The 21706-nt window shown below is 44.1% G+C and overlaps 2 protein-coding genes across 7 annotated transcripts in view; one reads left to right on the top strand and one right to left on the bottom strand.

The window, feature by feature from the left end:
* The first annotated feature begins 1075 nt into the window (after positions 1–1075).
* Positions 1076–13415, top strand: Gbeta5 (guanine nucleotide-binding protein subunit beta-5). Of its 5 annotated transcripts, none has more exons than XM_045737493.2 (10): positions 1076–1232; positions 5181–5556; positions 6291–6427; positions 8151–8269; positions 8584–8710; positions 9162–9305; positions 9562–9702; positions 10188–10284; positions 11554–11720; positions 12694–13415. In XM_045737493.2, the coding sequence occupies exons 2-10, from the start codon at positions 5436–5438 to the stop codon at positions 12703–12705; spliced, it is 1065 nt and encodes a 354-aa protein (XP_045593449.1). In that variant the 5' UTR covers positions 1076–1232; positions 5181–5435; the 3' UTR covers positions 12706–13415. The 5 variants fall into 5 exon arrangements, with proteins under 5 accessions (XP_045593449.1, XP_069188918.1, XP_045593450.1 ...); XM_069332817.1 differs by lacking the exon at positions 1076–1232 and adding an exon at positions 1404–1529; XM_045737494.2 differs by lacking the exon at positions 1076–1232 and adding an exon at positions 1496–1642.
* LOC123755042 (V-type proton ATPase 116 kDa subunit a 1) overlaps positions 12711–21706 on the bottom strand; it is a 61700-nt gene continuing 52704 nt past the window's right edge. The window contains exons 18-19 of one of the 2 annotated variants that reach the window (XR_011229852.1): positions 17583–17752; positions 12711–12849 (exon numbers count right to left, since the gene is read on the bottom strand). The gene's annotated coding sequence lies outside the window, so the exon portion shown is untranslated. The remainder of the gene's footprint in view (positions 12850–17582; positions 17753–21706) is intronic. The other variant, XM_069332815.1, reaches the window with a different exon arrangement.

The following is a 21706-nucleotide window of genomic DNA, read 5'->3' as shown; positions in this document are numbered from 1 at the left end:
GTTCAATATAACGCATATACTTCTTGCAGTTATATTAGGATCTAGATCTTGTGTCAAATGTGTGGACAAAGCAAATTTTGCTTTAAGTAGATAAAGCATTTTAACAAATCAAGTTCTACATAGTCTCCCCGGCTTGACGCCTTCTTTTGATAATTACCTACTTAAACTATGCAAAGGTCTTAATGCTTTAACAAATTGTGGTATACTCCTGTACAGGTCTGTGTGAAGGACAGTGCTCTGGAACACAGACGCCTGTTGTGACGAAATTGACAATGTTACGTCTATACAAACATTTTCAACTACAACTCGCACAATATGAATGGGGAACGATCAACCTGTCCTCTTACAAATTACGTCTGAATTTGGCCGTTTACCTGTATGGCCGAAAATGGACGTAATTTGAAAATGGAAAAATAATTGAAAATAAATTTTGAATTTTTTTTTCCAAACAGCAAGTTAATAAGTGTCTTCGAATAGGAGAACTTCTTGCCCTCACCACCTAAGGTTTCAAAACGTCATGAAACCTTTAATTGAAAGTTTTCTCTCCTAACCGAGTAAGCCGGAGGACTCAAACAGAAAATGGGACAGTATATCACTTTCGTGAGCCGATTTCATTTCAAATTACATCCATTTTTGGCCATAGCGCACATACGAGCGAAAAGTGAAATTATTTTAAGACGGGTTGAGTGGTCTCGACGAGGACACGAAGCCTGCGGCTTGTCGAAAGTTCCCATTTACCTTGATAGTGATTAGTTATCGCTCTTTTACAGTTGCTTAAGATTAATCATGTCGCCTGAATATCGAAGTTTAGACTTGAATCAGTTATTTTCTTAACACATGGGCGAAAATTGGAAATAAAAAAATATATATCCCAATTCCAACTCAATATAATAAATGGAAACATGAAGCTCCTGCCAGCAGGCAGATGCTTGGAAGTCAGACGAAGTCAGACTGAGGGACAGCAGTTGGGGCAAGTTGAATGTTGCAAAGTGAAGGGCAGCAACTTGGGCGGGTGGAGTGGGTGGGGATGCAAGCTGAGAGGCATGGGTAGGTGGGAGAGAAGGGTGGGGGGGGGGGGGACGACGGAGGTGTTGGCAGCGCGCAGCTGGGAATTGATCTGCGCTGCCTTGGGTAGCGAGGGGCGGCCCAGCGCAGGAGGGGAGCCACAACCACCCCACACAATATACACACCACCACCTCCCTTACTCCCCGCCTGCAGCTCTCCGTGACCTGTGAGTACCTAGGGTAACTGCCCTGCCTGGAAGAAACGCTCGAGTCGTAGCGTTAAAATATACGACAGGCGCCGAAGGCTAGGCAGAAGGCTCTCGTGGCCGTGGTCCGCTAGTAGTGGAGCGGACAGGTGCGTCCACCAGCGAGCTGGTTGTGTCTTGGCTCCTTCACTGAAGAGATGCCGCCTACCTGCGACGTGTGTGTGTGTGTGTGGCTGGCTGCCCTGGGCCCACCTTCACACCACCAGCCTCTACAGTGAATGTTTAAGATCTGAAACATAATGTTTTAAAGTGACTTTGGTACCTTGATTTTCTGTTTGTTGATATTGTGGTAATGTGCGCGCGCGCAGATGGTACTGTTGAAAGATATACAAAATATTAATTTGGACTATAAAAAAAATGCAGAATATAAGGTAAAATATTTATAATATTAAAATACAAATAAACAGGTATAATGCAATCGGCTTTTCAAAATAGGGTTGTTGATATGGCTTTGAGACAACCGAAAATACAATTTGGTGTTTATTCTCCAAGTCTAAGGTAATGTGAGATAATTTTCGCTGTTACTTCATGTGTATTATACTAGTATAGCATAATACAATATAATACAACTATAATGTATAGTTCGTGTAGATCATTCAGGTGCTCGGAGTCCGTCTATTCCAGTACCACCCGTGTTAAATGGCCCGTATGTGTACGTTTCAGATGTAAACAAATCCTAAATGTTGATGTAGGGTTTTAGATTTCTTAACTTAACACATCTTTCTTATAGCAGTATAATTTTAACAATAAAGGTATGGGCACCATCATCTAATTTACTTAAAATACGTTTATTGAGACAATAAAATACATCTCAAAAGGGCTTAAGTAGCTTAGGCTATTTCTACCCCCCCCCCCTCTCTCTATCAATTTAGTTTAATGTTTGTTACATACAGCTTTAACTGTTCAGTAATTTATTATACACTCCATACCCGTGTCCGGGTAACTGGCCGATTATACCGGAGTGAGGTAACGTCCACTCACGGTATTTTAAATGCTTGTATATGTGCTGCACAGTTAATTATGTAATTAACTGTGGTGGTCCTCCTCTTGCAAGTGGTGGTTTTAAGTACATGTGGAGCTAGAGTGGCACGGAAATTATTTGTTTAGGTGTAAGGTAGCTAATTGTAGTGGAGCTAGTTGTGTGTGTGCGCCCGCGCGCCAGTTGTTTAGGCTATGGATTGTTTACAAATGGCGTTTACATAAACACGAAACGCGTACATGCCGATGCAATACGACCTGTTGACGGTTGAACCGAGCCGTTAGTGTAAACATAACGCTCATGTGACCTTAGATTATTTATAGAGGCATCAATAGTTTAAAGTGTGAGGCAATGGGTTCCGGAGACGGCTGCGGCACGGTGCAGATAGATAGGGTTGTCATTAATATTGTAAGTTTGCATTCATGTTGATGTGTTAGCTTGGGTACACAACACTGCTGCTGCCTTGGTCAGTATGGGGTGAGCTACGCGGCAGTGTTCGTGTTGCTACCAAACGCTATTGAAATGTGGCATTAACAAGGGTATATGGGTGGGAAGTAATTAAGCTAGAGAGACGTTAGAATTTATTCTTTGGGGGTAAATAAATGGGAAGTGGTCGAGTGAGACTTCATGCATAGACCAAAAGTTGTTATTAAATTGAAAGTTGAGTGGCTCAGGAATTTGTACACCAGTTGATTGACAGTCGAGAGATGGGACTAAAGAGCCAGAGCTCAACCCCCGCAAGCACAATTAGGTGAGTACAGGTAATCTATGAGTGATGTGGTGGAGGCTGAGTACACCAGTTGATTGACGGTTGAGAGGCGGGATCAAAGAGCCGAAGCTCAAACCCCACAAGCACAAATAGGTGAGTACATTTAAACAGCCCCCCCCCAAGACTGACAGGAAACACGAAAGGATCGGAACGATAACACCACACCCGCTGCCTCTTGCTCCACACTCTCCCGCTCATTGTGTACAGTGGTGAAGTACAGTATTCGGTATAGCAGCAGTGAACACAAGTGTTGGTCAGTGTGGTGAACGCAAGTCTCTGAGGAGGGAAAGTTTCAGGGTGGCTTATATCTCTCGCTGACCATTTATTTATGTATGTAGGTTAAGTTAAGCATTATAAAAGCACTTAATCAGCTTCTGTGGTTGATTGTTCAAAAAATCACTGAACTATATGTTTAACAGATCTCTAACCCTGTCCCTGGAGGACAGAAGAAAATGTATATATATACTGCTTAGCATTGTAAATGTGTGGTCACGTCTGTGATAGAAAATCATAATAATAAAAACTTGGTTTATCAAAATGGTGACAAGAGGCTTCAGAGACGTTCTGTTGGATCAATTGACACTGATCCCAAGTGAACCAAAATGGTCTTTGTAAACAGTCTCGACAAAGTTCTTTTTTCCTTAAAATTGGTGGTGCTTTTTTTTTTTTTTGGCCTAGGCTACATTTGAAGTACCTTTTGGTAATATTTTTTTTATCAATGTTTCACGCCTTAGTTTACGACCGTGACCTGTTCACAGCTTTATATTTATCTGAATTTACCTGAGGGCCACTGTCTAGTCGCCTCGATGAGAACAAGAAGCCGGCGGCTTGTTAAATGTCCCGTCATTCGCCCTGATGATTTTATCGAGCTGAATCTTGAATTTGCAGCAGTGTTTTGGTATTTACGGCTTGGATGGGTAGGCGATTCTATGCGTTTATAGCCATATGAGTGAAAAAGCCAGCCCGTCGTCCTATTGGTTTCCTAACGTCAAGAAAGCGGTCAATTTAAAAGTGTCACCCCAAAATTGTTCAGTATTTTATGATTCGATGTGATCAGCCATGTTATGTCTGATTTGCAGTGTGATTAGTCCTGTGGCCCCTCAACAGTTCCTGGAATGAAATGTAGATATAACAGTGCCCAATAGGCTGTGGAAGTAAGACACCAGTTCATTAAGGGTTGAGAGAGAAGTTGGCGCAAAGAGCCTTGGCTCATTCCCCACAAAACTAGGCGAATACAACTAGGTTATCTTGAAGTTATCTTGAGATGATTTCTGGGCTTAGCGTCCCCGCGGCCCGGTCCTCAACCAGGCCTCCTTTTTGTTACAGGAAGCAGCCCGTAGCAACTGTCTAATGAAAGTCACACGATTTCTCCCTTTTCTGATGTGTGGTTTGGTCATCAGAAACTTGCCGTGTGTGGATGGATGGAGCCAGTATTGATTTATGGATGCCAGAAGGTTTTTGCCCTCTATCAGAAGAGTTGCAGGTCATATTAGTTAAGGACGTAATATATACAGGGAATGAAAAACAGACAGACCTGATGTTCCATTGCCCATCGCATTTGGACGTGATAATGTTACCTGGGATTATGCCAAAAAAGACATGGTATGATGTCTTGAAATGCATCTTGATGCTGATTATCCAAGCATTATTGTGATTAGGAAGGAAGATAGGTGATATTGTGAACAGATCGGAGATGTATAAGATAAACTTGCGTAAATCGGATTTCTGAATGATATTTTGCACAGCATAATTAAGAAAGCTGGCCTATTGCCAGCTTTCCAGCTATTGCCTGGCCTATTGCTGGAATTGCCAGCTGTGTGATGCTCTCTGGGAGGCGGATATGGGCTTTGTGAACAAGGCCATGATGAAGATGAAAGGAGTACACGAAAGACAAGTTCAGCCTAGTTTTTTTTTTTTTTTAGTGACTTGAGGCATGATTAGTCCTAGATATTGACGTGGGACGAATGAACGTGATAGACATGGGATAAAACCTATTGATCCTTGCCAAGGTCAGTCTTGGCGTGTTACGAATGCCTAAAATAGGGGGAAAGTTGTGAAAACTGAAACAATAATAGGATTGCTTTATGTATCTATGTACAGGCTCTAAACATGTCAGTATAACTATATATGAAACATTTATTGCACATCCATTCCTCGACAGATACCATACGAGGATGACATCGTGAAGAGGCTTGTGTTGGGTCAGCACCATCACCCTCAGGCTTTGCTGGCCACACTGCGAGACGCTCTCTTGACTCCTCGCCTGACTGTGTTGCACTCCTGGCCTCCCCCCACCCATAAAGTACCCCAGGTTGACCCAGTGAAGGCCCCTTTCCCAAGCCATAAGACTGAAATACTAGCAGGCGTAGCTAGGTAGTGTCGGGTGAGGAGCGTTGTTGGGAACGCGTGCTGGACAATGTCTGACGGAGGACTGAAGGTGGAACAGCCCGTGGAGAGTGTAGAGTCTCTGTCCAGGGAGGCTGAGGGACTCAAGGTCAAGCTCGAGGAGGAGAGACAGAAGCTCAACGATGTTCCCCGTGAGTATACTGTATGGTACAACCCCCGAAAAATGCATTGACCTCCCTGCCCCCTTCCCCCTCTATCTCTCTCTCTCATGTAATGAGTGAATAGCAACAGTATCTATTCGTGACATATAATTCTCCGTAATGAGGGAAGCAGCGGTGGTGGAGGCGAGTACCCTCCACAGTACACAGCCTCCATCCTGCTTTCATGTTCACCACCCATATGCCACCCTCACCTTGGTACCAACTTCTTGAACTCTTGTTAAGTTATTACGCTACTGTCACCATGCCTCTGACCCGTCGTCGGTGTACGATACCATTTCTGTCCCGCCCGGGATACGAACCCGGAATTCTCGATTGTGAATTAAGATCGAACTTGATTGTACTACTAATTCCTGGTTGATCAGTAAGGTCATGTGGCGACCGTAAATGTGGAGGGGTATTATGCCCGGGTCAAAACAGATGGTCTCTCAAGGATGCCCTCCCTCCCTTCTTGAGTTTTTATCGAACTGAAGAACGGTCGTGTAGGATCCTTTGCAAATTAGTGCACGTACTTATAGGACTATCGCACAGTAGTCTACGTCCTCGGCTTGCACCAAAAGAACTCGGGTTCAGTCCCCGGGCAGGATAGAAACAATGCGAGGTTGCGTGTGATTGACAAAATATGAAGCTGCAATTTAATAGAATACATGAAATCAAAGACTGGCAGATTGGTTTATGTTTACTGATATACTTGTGGGCCCGGACAGTGACGACGGTGGCTGCCCGACTGGAGAGTCTGCCACCTCTCAACATCAAGCCCAGGAGGGTACTGAAGGGACATCAAGGCAAGGTGCTCTGCTCTGACTGGTGTAATGACAAGCGTCATCTCGTCTCCTCCTCTCAGGTAAATTGCTTGAAGGACAGAAGTAGATGAAACATAGAAGTGCTTACATGTGTTCGTTTAGATGTACAATACCTAGTTAGACCTGTGGGGACTCATTTTCAACTCTTGGGGGGTCTCTTCTCTACCTTAAGTCGATTAATGTACAGGTTCCCGAGGCCTTTGGGTTCGGTGACAGATACATTTGAAGCTTTGAAGCCTTTTATATCTATTAGTCTGACTCATTCAAGCACTGTACTTAGGTTCTACCTACTGCCTCTCGTTCGTGTTCAATTCATGTCAAGCATAGTGGTCTCTTTGTCTGATATTTGTCGTCATTTTTTTTGTATGAGGTAATATGTCCCCCTTCTTTCTTCTCTTCAAATGACGTGTGGTTTAGTTCCTTTAGTTTAACCACTCGCAGCTAATACAGCTCTGTTTTAGGACTAGTTTGGCGGCAACGTTACCCTGCTTTGTGTTACACGGGATAGACGCTGGATGCTTGTGTGAAGGGTAAATGAAATTGTTTGTAATAATCTAAGATGATGTATGATAAAGACCTTTTGTGCCCTCTGTAATGCTTTTGCGCTACCGCTCACAGGATGACTATGGGGTGCACAATAAACTAGCCGCCTTCGGCGGCAACAATCAATCAATTGTGCCGCTACATTCTATTGACATCGTTAGAAAAAATATAAAGGGTCATGACTTCATATTGCTTAAAATAGTCCTTATGCTTGTGCTATATTTGGGCTTGGTTGGGAGTGATTATGTGATATCAATCCCCCAAGTCTTTCCTTTGGCAGACTCAACGAGGGTTTCCTCTCTTAATTGTGTCCGGCTTCCTCTTCCCAGCACCAAATATTTTTCTTGTTATTCTTTTTACATAGAGCGTGCTTGAGTTAAACTCTAGTAGGTACTTATTGGACCATTCATTCATTGTGTGCAGGTCATCCTGTAATTTATTGCATCATTATAATATATATCTTGTGTATCCTTTGTGTCAAATATTAGAGCCACCATTTTTATTTCACGTCGAGATATGTTGTACTTTTGCTTGCTGGAGTTTGGGTTCCCTGTTACCTGGAATCCAGGTATTTCACCAAGTGATATATTTGTGGTGTATTAGATTAAGGCAAGAGTTGTCCTCCTTAAGGGAGTAGTAGTTTTATCACTTGCTATTGTACACCTTGTTCCCTGCCTAATTTGGGTTCAGGGATTAAACGTACCGTAGGATGTGGTAAGGAAATGTTACTTTTGGGAGGAGGGTTAATAAATGCGAATCAAGTGTAGATGGAGTTTTGTTTCTCCTGTAGTGCGTACAGTAGGCTAGTTATTCTCTAGACTGCGGTCCTGTATCCAGGGTGAGAGTCCGTCTAGTCTAATTCCACACCCTACATATTATCCATCTTCTCCAGTTGTCTCCTCGCCTCTATTTCGCTCACTATTGGATAGGCCCTGTTCTACAGTTCTGCTGGGGAAATGAATCTCTTACAAATACTGAAATAGTTCATATAATCACGAACTTTCGTGTAATTTCATGTATATCTACCTTCTCTTTTTAGTCTGATAAACTGTTCGTTCACTGAAATTTCTCTTCCGTTGTGGATATGCACAAGTTTGGGTTGGTTCTTTACCTTGGATGCCAAGCATTTTCATATTGGTTTTCTGTCTCTTCTTGCTCTCACCTACTCATTCCTCTTTCATGTTTTGCAGTGCCCTCTCTATCTTGCTGCTTATGTTTCAGGACGGGAAAATGATAATCTGGGATGCGTTCACGACCAACAAAGAGCATGCGGTCACCATGCCCACCACCTGGGTCATGGCCTGCGCATACTCTCCTACTGGAACCATGGTTGCTTGCGGGTAGGTTACTATGCATTCTACCTCCTCCAGCGTTGCTGTCACACCAGTTATACAATTCTAACTTGCTGTGTTCCCCTAGTGACAACCACCTGTGTTCATAGCGTGCTTATTCAGCTAAAAATAACTTTTAAAATCACTTTACGTAACGCAAGAATTAAGTAAATATTGGGAAATCTATATAATTTAGTCATTTAGATTGGATTTATATATAAAATCAAATAAAAATGCATGCAATGTAATATTCTTTTATCTTTGGAAATCTTAAATTTCTTTAAATTTATCTTAAATTTCTTCGTGCTGTGGTGGACTGTCAGAGGCCTGGACAACAAGGTCACGGTCTACCCTCTCAGTTTTGACGAAGATGTCACTCAAAAGAAGAAGGCTGTCGGCACCCACACGTCTTACATGTCCTGCTGCACCTTCCCTTATTCCGACCAGCAGGTGAGTCTACCTCTAACGGGAATCATTCCGTCCTGTCGTATATATTACATAGTTAACATGTTTCAAATTAGAAGGTACAATTAACAGAGTTTATCTGCAATTGACAGGTAGTAATTGAATAGATTTGTTATTCCGCCGTTCTGTCATATTTGAAACAAATTGTAAGTTCATTAATCTGTAATCATATTCTCCTACACCAGTGTTGAAAAGCGATCAGGTTCCATAACAGACGTGAATAGGAGTCCATTCTGCTAGAATTTACGTACTTAAAATTATCTGTTAGATTAAGGACCTGCCCGAAACGCTGAGCGTCCTAGTGGCTTTACAAGATTGTAAATACTATGCTATATATTCTCTCTAACCCAATGTACCTTCTTGTATATAAATAAATTCATAAATAAGAAAACAGAATTGCAGCTACTGACGCGTTCATTGTTTTCTGAACCCCTAGATCCTGACGGGCTCTGGGGACTCTACGTGTGCTCTGTGGGACGTGGAATCCGGGATGATGTTGCAGAGCTTCCACGGCCACCAGGGGGATGTAATGGCCCTAGACTTGGCCCCTTCAGAGACAGGAAACACATTCGTCTCCGGTGTCAGTAACCCAATCATTTAGTGTTTATTGTTTCCCCATCTGCTTTATTTTAAGTCACTTGTGAATGGTCATTCCATTATAAAAAAGTAGATTGTAATGGTGCTTACGTATTTAAATATTTAAGCTAAACCATTCTTGAATAATTCAGGACACGAACTGTCTTCATATTTAAATTTCACTGTTTTCCAAAGTGACCTGCAAACGGAACTTGTCTCCTGAGATGAGTGGGTGTCGAGTAAGGTGTCCTTGTCCTCAGGGATGCGACAAGATGGCACTCATCTGGGACATGAGAACTGGTCAGTGTGTACAGACGTTCGAAGGTCACGAATCTGACATCAACACCGTCAAGTTCTACCCGTCGGGAGACGCCATTGCCACGGGTTCAGATGACGCCACGGTGAGTGTCCGCATGGTTCACTATTATTGGTGATAGGAAGCCTGTTGGGCTTATTCAAGTACCCCTTACACTTAAAAAAACGAAATCCTCTCAAGATAACCCCTGGCAACCCATAAGTCAAACGCCCAAACGTCTCGCTCTGGCGTGAACACAATAGCTTCAGTATTTCACATAACGAGTTCCTAATAGTGCTAGCAATTTAGCCATGATGAAATTAAACTTGCATTTCAAATTATTTAGAAATTTTGAGCTTATATAGATTTTAAATGTAGGCTCTCAAGTGTTGTAGTATAGCACTGACTACAAACACGTATGTTGGAAAGAATTGATAAAATTCACTTAAACGAAAAATTCACATTTGTATCAAATCTTGGCCTACTAACCATAAATTGTGCATTACTTTTATAAAAAAGGGAGTTAATAAGACAATAAATTCTTTATGGATCATATATTTAGTAGCATAAAACAGCTGTCTCTCTCCACAGTGTCGGTTGTTTGACCTGCGGGCGGACCGAGAGATCGCCGTCTACACGAAGGAAAGCATAATTTTCGGTGTCAATTCCGTCGACTTCTCCGTCAGTGGTAAGTGAAGGGGGAAGGAGGAGGAGAGGGGTGGGACACCTCTCTACACACCCTTCCTCCTCCCCTCCAGGTCCTTCACCCTCTCCTCCGTGAGGAGGGGAGGGGAGAGGAGGAGGGAGGGACACTTCTCTACCCCTCCTCTCCCCCCTCCCCTCCCTCCCCCCCCTCCTCCGTGAGGAGAGGGGGGAGGAGGGAGGAGGGGAGGAGGGGGGGGGGAGGGAGGAGGGGAGGAGGGGGGGGGGGAGGGAGGAGGGGAGGAGGGGGGGGAGGGAGGAGGGGAGGAGGGGGAGGGAGGAGGGGAGGGGGGAGGGAGGAGGGGAGGAGGGGGGAGGGGAGGGAGGAGGGGGGAGGGGAGGGAGGAGGGGAGGGAGGAGGGGGGAGGGGAGGGAGGAGGGGAGGGAGGAGGGGGGAGGGGAGGGAGGAGGGGGGAGGGGAGGGAGGAGGGGGGAGGGGAGGGAGGAGGAGGGGAGGGGGGAGGGGAGGGAGAGGGGGAGGAGGAGGGAGGGAGAGGGGGAGGAGGAGGGAGGGAGAGGGGGAGGAGGAGGGAGGGGAGGGGGAGGAGGAGGGAGGGGAGGGAGAGGGGGAGGAGGAGGGAGGGGAGGGAGAGGGGGAGGAGGAGGGGGAGGAGGGAGGGGGAGGGGGAGGGAGAGGGGGAGGAGGAGGAGGAGGGAGGGGAGGGAGAGGGGGAGGAGGAGGGAGGGGAGGGGGGGACACCTCTCTACACACCCCTCCTTCCCCCCCCCTCTCTCTCTCCTTCCCCCACCTCTCTCTCCTTCCCCCCCCCCCCCCCCTCTCTCTCTCCTTCCCCCACTCCTCCGTGGGGGAGGAGGAGAGGGGGGGGAGGAGGAGAGGGGGGGGAGGAGGAGGAGGAGGAGGAGAGGGAGAGGGAGGAGGAGAGGGAGAGGGAGGAGGAGGAGAGGGAGGACACCTCTCTACCCCCCCCCTCCTCTCGTCCGAGAGGGAGGAGGGGGGGACACCTCTCTACCCTCCTCCTCTCGTCCGAGAGGGGGAAGAGAGAGGAGAGGAGGGGACGAGGCGGGGAGGAGGAGTGGGAAGGAGGTGAGGGGGAAGGGGGAGAGAGGAGAGGGGCGTGTGTGTATAGAGGGGGTAGAAAGGGTGGGAGGTGTGTAGAGGGGTAAGAAGCGTGGAACACCTCTCCACCCCTCTACACACACCTCTCTCTCCCTCCCCTTCTACACACACACACATTCACTCACGTGTGGGAGGTGATGGTAGTTTACTATCTGATGGTGTGGTGTGTCGCTGCAGGACGACTGCTGTTTGCCGGCTACAACGACTACACTGTCAACGTCTGGGACACCCTCAAGTGTCACCGGCTCACTATCCTCTATGGCCACGAAAACCGCGTCTCTTGTCTCAAGATGTCCCCAGACGGCACCTCCATATCCACGGGCTCCTGGGATTTCACATTAAGGGTAATAATTAGTCTCAGCCTCATCACTCTGAGGTGGTGGTGTATAAATGTAGTCAGTTTTATGGTAGATTTCAAATTAACAATATGGTACGAATGTCTGTATATATATCAGGATGTCTGCATGACACCCAGATCTACAATTTAATCTTCGGACCCCAACATTATATATACTCAAAATTTATAGTTATCTCTTTTCACTTACAACAAAAATCTAATAAACGAATATTAAATTATTATTATTTTTATTTATAGCAATGTGATTCAAAATTGTATTACTGTACTTGGTTATTTGTGGAACCCCGGTTCGACTTCACCTCTAAATATCTTAATTATAAAGTGTAGAGAAGGTCATGTTCAAATCCTTATTGAGGGTGGATGTTAAATCTAATAAAATGTAACATAAAAGTTAGTATAAAGTTTAGTTAATTTATTATGTACCCCATACCCATCTTGTGGGCGGTAGTGGAAATGGTTACAGAGGCACACGGTGAGCTCTGGGACTGAACCCTATAGTTCATTTAGCTAAGCAAGTTAAAGTCTTGACGAGCTTGTTACAGAATTCAATGCACAACATCACATCAACAATGGGTTCGAGACCGACCACAAGTACAGTTTCTAAATTAAGCAACTGACATACGTGGAGAGCTAGTGTCACAACTGATATATTTATCCTGCACTCCGCCTCCCATCCAGTGGGCAGCGGTGGATAGGTTTAGGCCTGACTAGTTTCCAGTCAGATTTACATTAATGCAGTAGCTGGAGTGCATGACTAAAGTAGTTGCTCTTGTCACATTATCAGTAATTATACTAAGAATTAAAGTTGATATTAATGACGCGCTGTGTCGCCTCTCTAAAGAGCCCCACTAGATAGTTTTATGAAAAATACCTTTGAATGGATCAATTGTTCTTTGTCATACAGACATTCGTATTTTGTGAATAATATGTACTTAAAAATATTTGTCTATATTTACCAGATATGGGCGTAATTGCGCATTCGACCAATTAAGAGGGCGGCATCATGCAGTTGTGAATTGCCCTGCCATTCGGCAAGCTGTACTATCACCCGGGTTCAGCAGGCCTCGCATGTATCTCGACTCGCTCCATGTCCAGACAGCAGATCTCACTACGAACTGATTGAGGAAAATTACAAAATAGTAACAGGGGGTAGATAAAGATTGTGGCTTATAGAGCCTATACAACCTTGATCTATCTAGTACGATGAAAGTGTGTGGTATGTCCACACACCTGGTCCCTCTCCCATCTTAACATCCAGCTTGCCTATCTCCTCCTCCCTGTTTAAACCTTGTTTAAACCTTGTCCCAAATTCATGTAAACTGGCACTTCATTCTCCACATGACCATACCATATTAATACTCCATCCCGCTTGTGTTGGGATTTACTTAACTCATGAATGAGATACTCAGAATAGCTTTAAATAGCGTGTTGTAGTCAGATTATGGCGAGTACTCTGATATTACCAGAATTTAAACTACTACAACCTACAAATGTATTTATACAAATTATTTTGAAATGTTTATAAAATTCTATATTATACAATTCTTAGATAATTTGAAGTGCAAATATATACACCTTCTTTCCCTCACACACACACACACACACACACACAAAGTACATATAAATAATGCATACATTTACATAAAGGATTTATATGTAGAAATATATTTAAGTTGATCAACCTATGTTTCTTTACCCTAAATTTGGATAAAAACTAATTTATTAAGGAGTAAGATGGAAAGTATAAGTGACTCAATGTGCTAGTAGTCGGAGATGTGTAGTGAATGTGGTTCCGTATTAGGAGTAACCTCTTGTCATATACATCAGTGACATGTATGAGAATATTACATACCATCAAATTTGTAGATGACGCTAAAATCTCTGGTAAAGTAGGAAGCGAAAATGATACTGAGGTCTTACAGATATATATATGCATGAACTCTTCAAATGGTCGAAAGATTGGAAAATGTTTATTATTATTGAAAAATTCAAGACCTTGCATATAGGGCAAATGCACATCACAACTGTTAAGTCAACATTACCATGCAACAGACTTATTAAGAAAAGGACCTAGAAGTCAGAAACTACCAGTCATTGAAATTTGTACAAGTGGGAACGGCAGTAAAAAAAAAAAAAAATACCCTAAGAATAGTCAAATGAACCTTTGACTTCAAGGAAAAGAAAGTGGTTATTCAACTGTACAAATCTCTGGTGCACCCTCATCTGGACTACAGTAACCATGGTGGCCAGGACATATCTGCGTTCGAGAAAGTATAACAGAGCGACAAAAATCTTAACAAAACTAAGTCGACTCATACCAGAAACTGTTGAGGACCACAGGCCTAACAACATTGCAAACCAGACATGACAGGGCTGATCTCTTCTAAACGTTAAAAGTACTAAAGAAGTTGGAGGATATTAATCCAGACCACTTGTTTAAAAAATCAAATGTAACCCATACAAGGAACAACAACTTTGGGTTCACGAAGCAACAACGTAGAATAAAAATAAATTATCAAAACAAGGCACCAAGCCGTGAAGACACTGTAGCACTGCGTCGCTGGATATGCACAAGGCGCTAAATATCACTCAAGATGCCAGAACAAGCACAAAAGGACATATGGCGAGCGAGAGCAAAGTTATTGAACTCGCCAAGGATTCTAACTTGGGACACATGACCCCTACAAAATGGGGACAAAAGGTAAGCAAGATATGCAATCAACCCGAAAATCGGGGCATACTTCAAAGAGGAGTACGACTGAAAGTGTGATGGAACAGCTACCTTGAGGTTACCTTGAGGTGCTTCCGGGGCTTAGCGTCCCCGCGGCCCGGTCGTCGACCAGGCCTCCTGGTTGCCGGACTGATCAACCAGGCTGTTGGACGCGGCTGCTCGCAGCCTTCTCTGACGCTATGACGAAAGAACAAAACACACGGGGCACAGAATTTTGTAAGATTGTAAGAGTACAGGTAAAGCCTGCAGAGAAGGTTGGGGCGATATAGATGTTATAAAGAACATAATTGAGTCGACATAGTCAGGCAAGGAAGGAGACACCGGGGAGGGCAATCGAGGGTTTCAAGCTGAGGAGGGACAGGAAATGAGGACAGATGGCTCCACTGGGGAGATGGGCAAGATTGATGCCAGCTCCATATGACATCAATCGCAAGTTGGAGGATAGGAGTGTTATTCCGCAACAACAAAGTGAGATCCTCAACGTAAGGGAAGAGAAAATGCGAGATGGAGGGAGGAAAGTAAGTAATTATCAAAAGAAGGCACCAAACCTGGAGGGAGGAAAGAAAACCCATCAAGGACAAGGGAAAATAAGTAATTCTTCAAACGCTATCCTGGGGAACACCTCCATATTATTGAAAAAGTGTCAAAGTGGTATAAATTCTCACTTTAATTGAACGATGAGAGATAGAGTTTTAAAGGATGAGCGGGATATTATCACGGAGACCAAAAGAATTGTTGGGATAAAATATTGTGTTTCCAGGTGGTGCCATAAGCCTTCTCGCGAGCACATATGTCGTGCTGCGACACTTGCAAAAGCCAAATTGAGAAGGAAGAGAGGATGCGTGTATTCTAAGTACCGCATTACATGGACATTGATCATACGTTCGAAAAGCTTGCAGACAACTCGTCAGGGCAATGGGGTGAAAATCCTTAGGGAAAGTACCTTGAGTACCAGGTTTCCAAATAGGAAAAACCACCACCTCAAGCCAGCCTTCGGGGACTGACGAAGTCACCCAAATACAATAATAGATATTCAGCAAATAATGATGGCACACTGAGGGAGATGACGAAGCATCTCATAATGAATGCTGTCTTAGATCAACACCATATAACAGCAGAGACAGTGCAGCTGGAGTTTTAAAAAGAGAAGAAATCGTTATAGGGAAGGCTAGTGTGAAAGACCAAGGAACGAGTTTCAAGGAGGGGCTTAGGAGTAAGGAAAGGAGGAGGATAATGAATACCGATGCTAACAGTTAAAAAATGCGAACCCAATTCGTTCGTGACCACCACCAAATCTGTCATGAAAGAACTATGCAGATGAAGGATAGGTGTTATGTCTGAAAGAAATTTACCAGCAATGTTACGGATTTTCTTCCAGATCTGAGGGAAACGGCTGTCAATCATAATAGTGGAGGCCAGATTTCCAACTTGCCCTTTTAACCGTACAGATTGGCCGCCTACGAGCCACTGCACTTGCCTTCAGAAACAAAATAAATGAATCAGTTGGCTGTTGACTTACAGCAACAGTCCAAATCACACCAGGAAATGCACTTTCTCGCACCACAGGAGGCACTGCTAGAAACAGAGCAAAGGTCAGCGTTTAGTGGCGTTATTAAAGGAGAGGGGCTCGAGGGAGGGGCAGATTGGATAGGTTGGAATGTAGAGCGAGAAAAAGATTCCAGTCCACTTTATCAAACTACCACTGAAAGAACTGAGAGGGGAGGTGGAAAGAAGCGTGTTATGAGGATGGGGGAAATGGTCACTGTTATGGAGTCATTGGAGAACCTTCCATGATAGGTCTATATAAATGGAGGAGCAGCAGAGGGAAAAATCAATACAGGAAAGCGTGCGTCAACATTAGTTGGCCTGCTGGATTTCAGGAGAGACAATGGAGAAGATATGATAAAAGGTTCCAGAAGAAGGCCTCAGGTATTTGTCAAAGCATCATCCCAAATGGCATGTCAACATTTAAATTCATTCAAAAGGAACACAGACTCCAGTAAAAAGTCTAAGATCAGGAAGAGAAAGAGGAACATGCAATTGAGAGATAAATGGAACAGTATACCATTTACCTATAAAGATAAGAACGACAAAGTAATGAACATTCGACTGAAAAGAAGAGTGGGACAAACGGAATATTATTCAGGATGAAGAGAGCATCTTTTAAGTGTCCTAGAAAAAGTTGGATTGGAGGAAAGTGAGGAATAACCGTGGAAGTGACCAAGTACAAAGCATTGGCTTCTGGAGACGAACACAAATCAGAGAAAACTGTCATATCAGAAGTTATGAGTTTATAAAAACTGGCATAGTAAATCCAGCAAAGATGGTCGAGTCAAGACAGGTGGCTGGAAGGGAAACTGATGGGGTCTGGAGAGGGAGGAGGCACCGGGGAGGGTCAGTTGAGGGTGGGTGGGTGGGTAGGTGAAGAACACAACCAGCAGCATTCACTGCATTAGGGGCTGTACCAGTAGTAGAGCTACAGAAATTTCCATAGCTCACCCGACTCCATTACTGACACTGGAGGAGAGGCAGGAACAAAAACGGAAGGGGAAATCAGGGACAGGACTGAAGCCTTCTTACCTACTGGGGAGAGGGAGAGGAACCAGGTTTCAGTTTCTGACAAGAATAGCTCCGTGCTGTACTTAAAATAAAATAAAAGGACGTACAGCATGGAGTTTCCAAATCAAGAATGATTTAACGTTGCACACCAATGTCTAGGGCTTGTGATAGTATACAGAACAGCTAAGTTAATGCTTCAACTGGAGAGCCATACCATGCTAGGGCTGGATTACCTAGTAAAGAATTCATGTGCAACTATGAATGTGGCTGGTCTGGGATCACTTGTTTTATATCCAGGCAGTGCAGAGATTCCCAGTACAATGTGGTGCAGCAGTGTGATGCTCGTCGGTGAGCCTATTAATAACTTGACCATCATGAGGAGAGGCCTTGTCACTGAAGGATTGGTTGTAAGTGTGGTAAAGAGACCAGTGTGAAGACCTGTCTCCTCATTGACTATAATTTAAGTGCCTTCACAAGAAAGTGAGGCATGCAGTGCAAGTCAAGTGAAGTACCCATACTCCAGTGACACCATTAAAACTGTATTAATTGGTAGCCTACATTGTAGAGCCAGAAAGTGTCCTGTGGAAGAAGTTGAAGTGACAGCCAAGTCGGTAGAAGGATATGATTCTTCCCTCAACTCCACTAGGCTTGGCGGTCCTCCGGGATTGTACTGGGGTCCCTTTGGCAATGTTGCAAAAGGGGAACGTGACAACACCAAACATCGATTCCTGGAGGCATACACAAAGCAGTGAAAACCTGAGATCAAAAATCTAGTTAATTAAAATTGGCATAAAACCACATACTGTATATTCCATTGGGTAACATGGTTAAAAAACTATAATAAAAAATAATAAAGGCAACGAAAAAGACAGTACTGTACTAAGGAAGATTAGGGAACAGGTTCAGAGAAATCAGGATTGGGGAGGCATAAGTAAACTCAGCAGAGATAGTTTGAGGCAAAATGGTTGTGGTAAGTTAGCGTAGGTGAATTGACAGGATCCAGTGAAGGATGCAGTGCAGAGCAGCAGTCAAGAAAGTAAGGCTGAGTAGAGACAGAAATGGTGGCATTCTCTGGACCAAGCATGTCACCAGAGGGGAACTCCATCTCAGATGGGGAGTGAGAACAAGAGCAGAAAAAAACAAGGATAGTTGGGAGGAGGGTGGATATGAACCAGGTCATAGGCCAGGGAGGGCCAAAAGACTGAACATAGTAGCAGGAGCTCACATAGAATATAGAAGAGTGAGGAAGTGAAAGAATGCAAAAACAGTAAACAGAGGAAGGCTGGGAAGGAAGCCAGAAGAGCACCCTTGTCTTCCGGTCAGAGGAACGAAATAAATGGAGCTGGAGGTGGTGTCAGGAAATGCTTAAGGTTCAGAAATGCTTGTGGAACTGAGGAAGGGGGAGAATGGTAGGGGTAGTGTGTGATGCAATGCACAAGCATAAGTCATGCCAGAATAGGAAGAAAGAAATCAGACCTGACATTTTGCCTCCAAGTTAGATATATCCATCTCAATGTTTTAGGTTGAGGATGGATTGTTCAAATTTATAGTACATACAAGATTGGGAAAAGCCAGGGTGGGCATCACTGCAGTTGATGCAGTGAGCATGAGAAGAACAATAATCTGACTTAGAATGACTGGGATCACAACACAAAGGGGTAAAATGACACATAACATCACATGCTAAATCAAAAGCAAAACCCATTGCCAGTAATGGTGCTATTCATACTAGTGAAGGTTCATACACTGAGGATGACAAGTGAAATCCTAAAAATGCAGTATGAGGACATGTTTAGCACTCCGATACACAGCATGGAAGTGGAAGATCCAGACAACTTCTTTAAGCGTGATATCCAAACCCCTGTAAATGTAACTGATATCAACACGAGCGTGGCAGATTTTGAAAGAGAAATTGGCAACATGCCCATGCACTCAGCACTCATGGAATTCAATATTTATAAAGAAATGCAAAATGCCAGTAGCACAGGCACCAGTATAGTGTGGAGGAAGAACTTGGACACGGGGGAGATACCAGATCCGCTTAAAGCATTTGGTATCTGGCAGACATAGCCCCTCTACATGAGGAAGGAAGCAAAGCATTGGCAAAGAACTATAGACCAGTTGCGCTAACGTTCCACATAATAAAAGTATTTGAGAGAATGATCCGGAGTCAGGTCACTAGTTTCATGGAAACCCAATGACCTCCACAATCCAGGCCAACGTGGATTTAGACCTGAAGATCATGCCTCTCACAGCTACTTGGCCATTACGACAAAATCACTGAGGTATCAAAAGAAAAACAGAATGCAGATGTGGTATACATGGATTTCACAAAGGCATTCGATAAATGTGACCATGGAGTGATAGCACACAAAATGAGGTCAATGGGAATAACTGGTAAAGTAGGACGCTGGATACTCGGTTTTCTGTCGAACAGAACACAAAGAGTAAGTCAACCATATAAAATTGAGTCCAAGCACAGTTAAAAGCTCTGTACCTCAATGTACAGTCCTTGCACCACTGAGGTACAGAGCTTTTAACTGCGCTTGGACTATTTTATATGGTTGACTTACTCTGTGTTCTGTTCGACAAGAATACAAAATTCTTGTCCTTATTCTCATATCAGATATAGACTCAAATACAAGGCACAGCTTCGTATCATCCTTTGCAGACGACACAAAAATCAGCATGAAAATTACCTCTGCTGAAGACATTGAAAAACTTACAAGCAGGTATTAATAAAGTTTTTGACTGGGCACCAGAAAATAACACGATGTTTAACAGCGATAAATTCCAGGTACTTAGATACAATAAAAATGAGAACCTTAAACATAATACAGGATACAAAATGCAATCAAATTTGCCCATAGTAGGAAAGCATCATGTTAAGGATTTGGGAATGATGATGTCTGACGACCTAACAGTTAGAGAGCATAACCAAGCAAATATTGCAAAAGCCAGAAAAATGACAAGATTGATTACGAGAACTTTCAAATCCAGGGGATCCCATCACAATGATTGTACTCTTCAAATCACTTGTGCTGTCCCGTCTTGAGTACTGCTCAGTACTCACTTTCCCCTTCAGAGCAAGAGATTGCTGAAACACAGGGAGTACAGAGAACATATATGGCACGCATAGACACAATAAAGCACATAAATTATTGGGATCGTCTTAAAGCCCTCCAAATGTACTCGCTAGAAAGATGACGAGAGAGAGATCAAATATACACATGGAAAATACTGGAGGGCCAGGTCCCAAATCTACACAGTAAAATAACAACATACTGGAGTGAACGATGTGGAAGAAAATGCAGAATAGAACCAGTGAAGAGCAGAGGTGCCATAGGCACAATTGGAGAGAACTGTATAAACATCAGAGGTTCCTGGTTGTTCAACATCCTCCCAGCGAGCATAAGAAATATTGCCGGAACAACCATGGACATCTTCAAGAGAAAACTAGATAGTTTTCTCCAAGGAGTGCTGGACCAACCAGGCTGTGGTGGGTATGTGGACCTGCGGGCCGCTCCAAGCAACAGCCTGGTGGACCAAGCTCTCAAGTCAAGCTTGGCCTTGGGCCAGGTTTGGGGAGAAGAAGAATTTCCAGAACCCCTTCAAGCAGATATCACTGCTACTCTTCAAAGTTCCATATCCACATTTCCAGCAACTATTTTCAGAGGCCTTATGAAATGTATTTATGGATGGTGTGTCTGCCAACACCATTAATTACTGAAGATGGGAGGATCCAATAGTAAAAATCAATCCTTACTCAAAGGTATTGACAATGACAATTACGAAGGACCGAGTGAACACATCAACCTGGAGGATAGGATAACCTTGGGCATCGAAAGCATATTAAATGTCCATGGCAATCTAAGTTCCCGGTCCCCAGTCATAACATGGGGTGCCAATAATGACATTTAAGACATTTTTGGAGACCCCAAAATGGGCTCTCTCAATTGCAGGACAGGGCAGCTAGGCAGTCAGCCATCTCCTTGGAAGAGGTCTCAATGTGTGTACCAGTTTAGGTGGAAAAAAAAGGTGCTGTAATGTGTATCCACAGTCAACAAGGTGGGTGGGGGTGGGTGGGTGGGGGTGTGTGTGTGTGTGTGTGGGTGGGGGGTGGGGGGGGGGTGGGGGGGGGGGGTGGGTGGGTGGGTGGGTGTGTGTGTGTGTGTGTGTGTGTGTGTGTGTGTGTGTGTGTGTGTGTGTGTGTGTGTGTGTGTGTGTGTGTGTGTGTGTGTGTGTGTGTGTGTGTGTGTGTGTGTGTGTGTGTGTGTGTGTGTGTGTGTGTGTGTGTGTGTGTGTGTGTGTGTGTGTGTGTGTGTGTGTGTGTGTGTGTGTGTGTGTGTGTGTGTGTGTGTGTGTGTGTGTGTGTGTGTGTGTGTGTGTGTGTGTGTGTGTGTGTGTGTGTGTGTGTGTGTGTGTGTGTGTGTGTGTGTGTGTGTGTGTGTGTGTGTGTGTGTGTGTGTGTGTGTGTGTGTGTGTGTGTGTGTGTGTGTGTGTGTGTGTGTGTGTGTGTGTGTGTGTGTGTGTGTGTGTGTGTGTGTGTGTGTGTGTGTGTGTGTGTGTGTGTGTGTGTGTGTGTGTGTGTGTGTGTGTGTGTGTGTGTGTGTGTGTGTGTGTGTGTGTGTGTGTGTGTGTGTGTGTGTGTGTGTGTGTGTGTGTGTGTGTGTGTGTGTGTG

This window comes from Procambarus clarkii, chromosome 28 (assembly GCF_040958095.1).
Source record: "Procambarus clarkii isolate CNS0578487 chromosome 28, FALCON_Pclarkii_2.0, whole genome shotgun sequence".
Lineage (NCBI taxonomy): Eukaryota > Metazoa > Arthropoda > Malacostraca > Decapoda > Cambaridae > Procambarus > Procambarus clarkii.
This window is presented reverse-complemented; position numbering and strand designations above follow the sequence as displayed.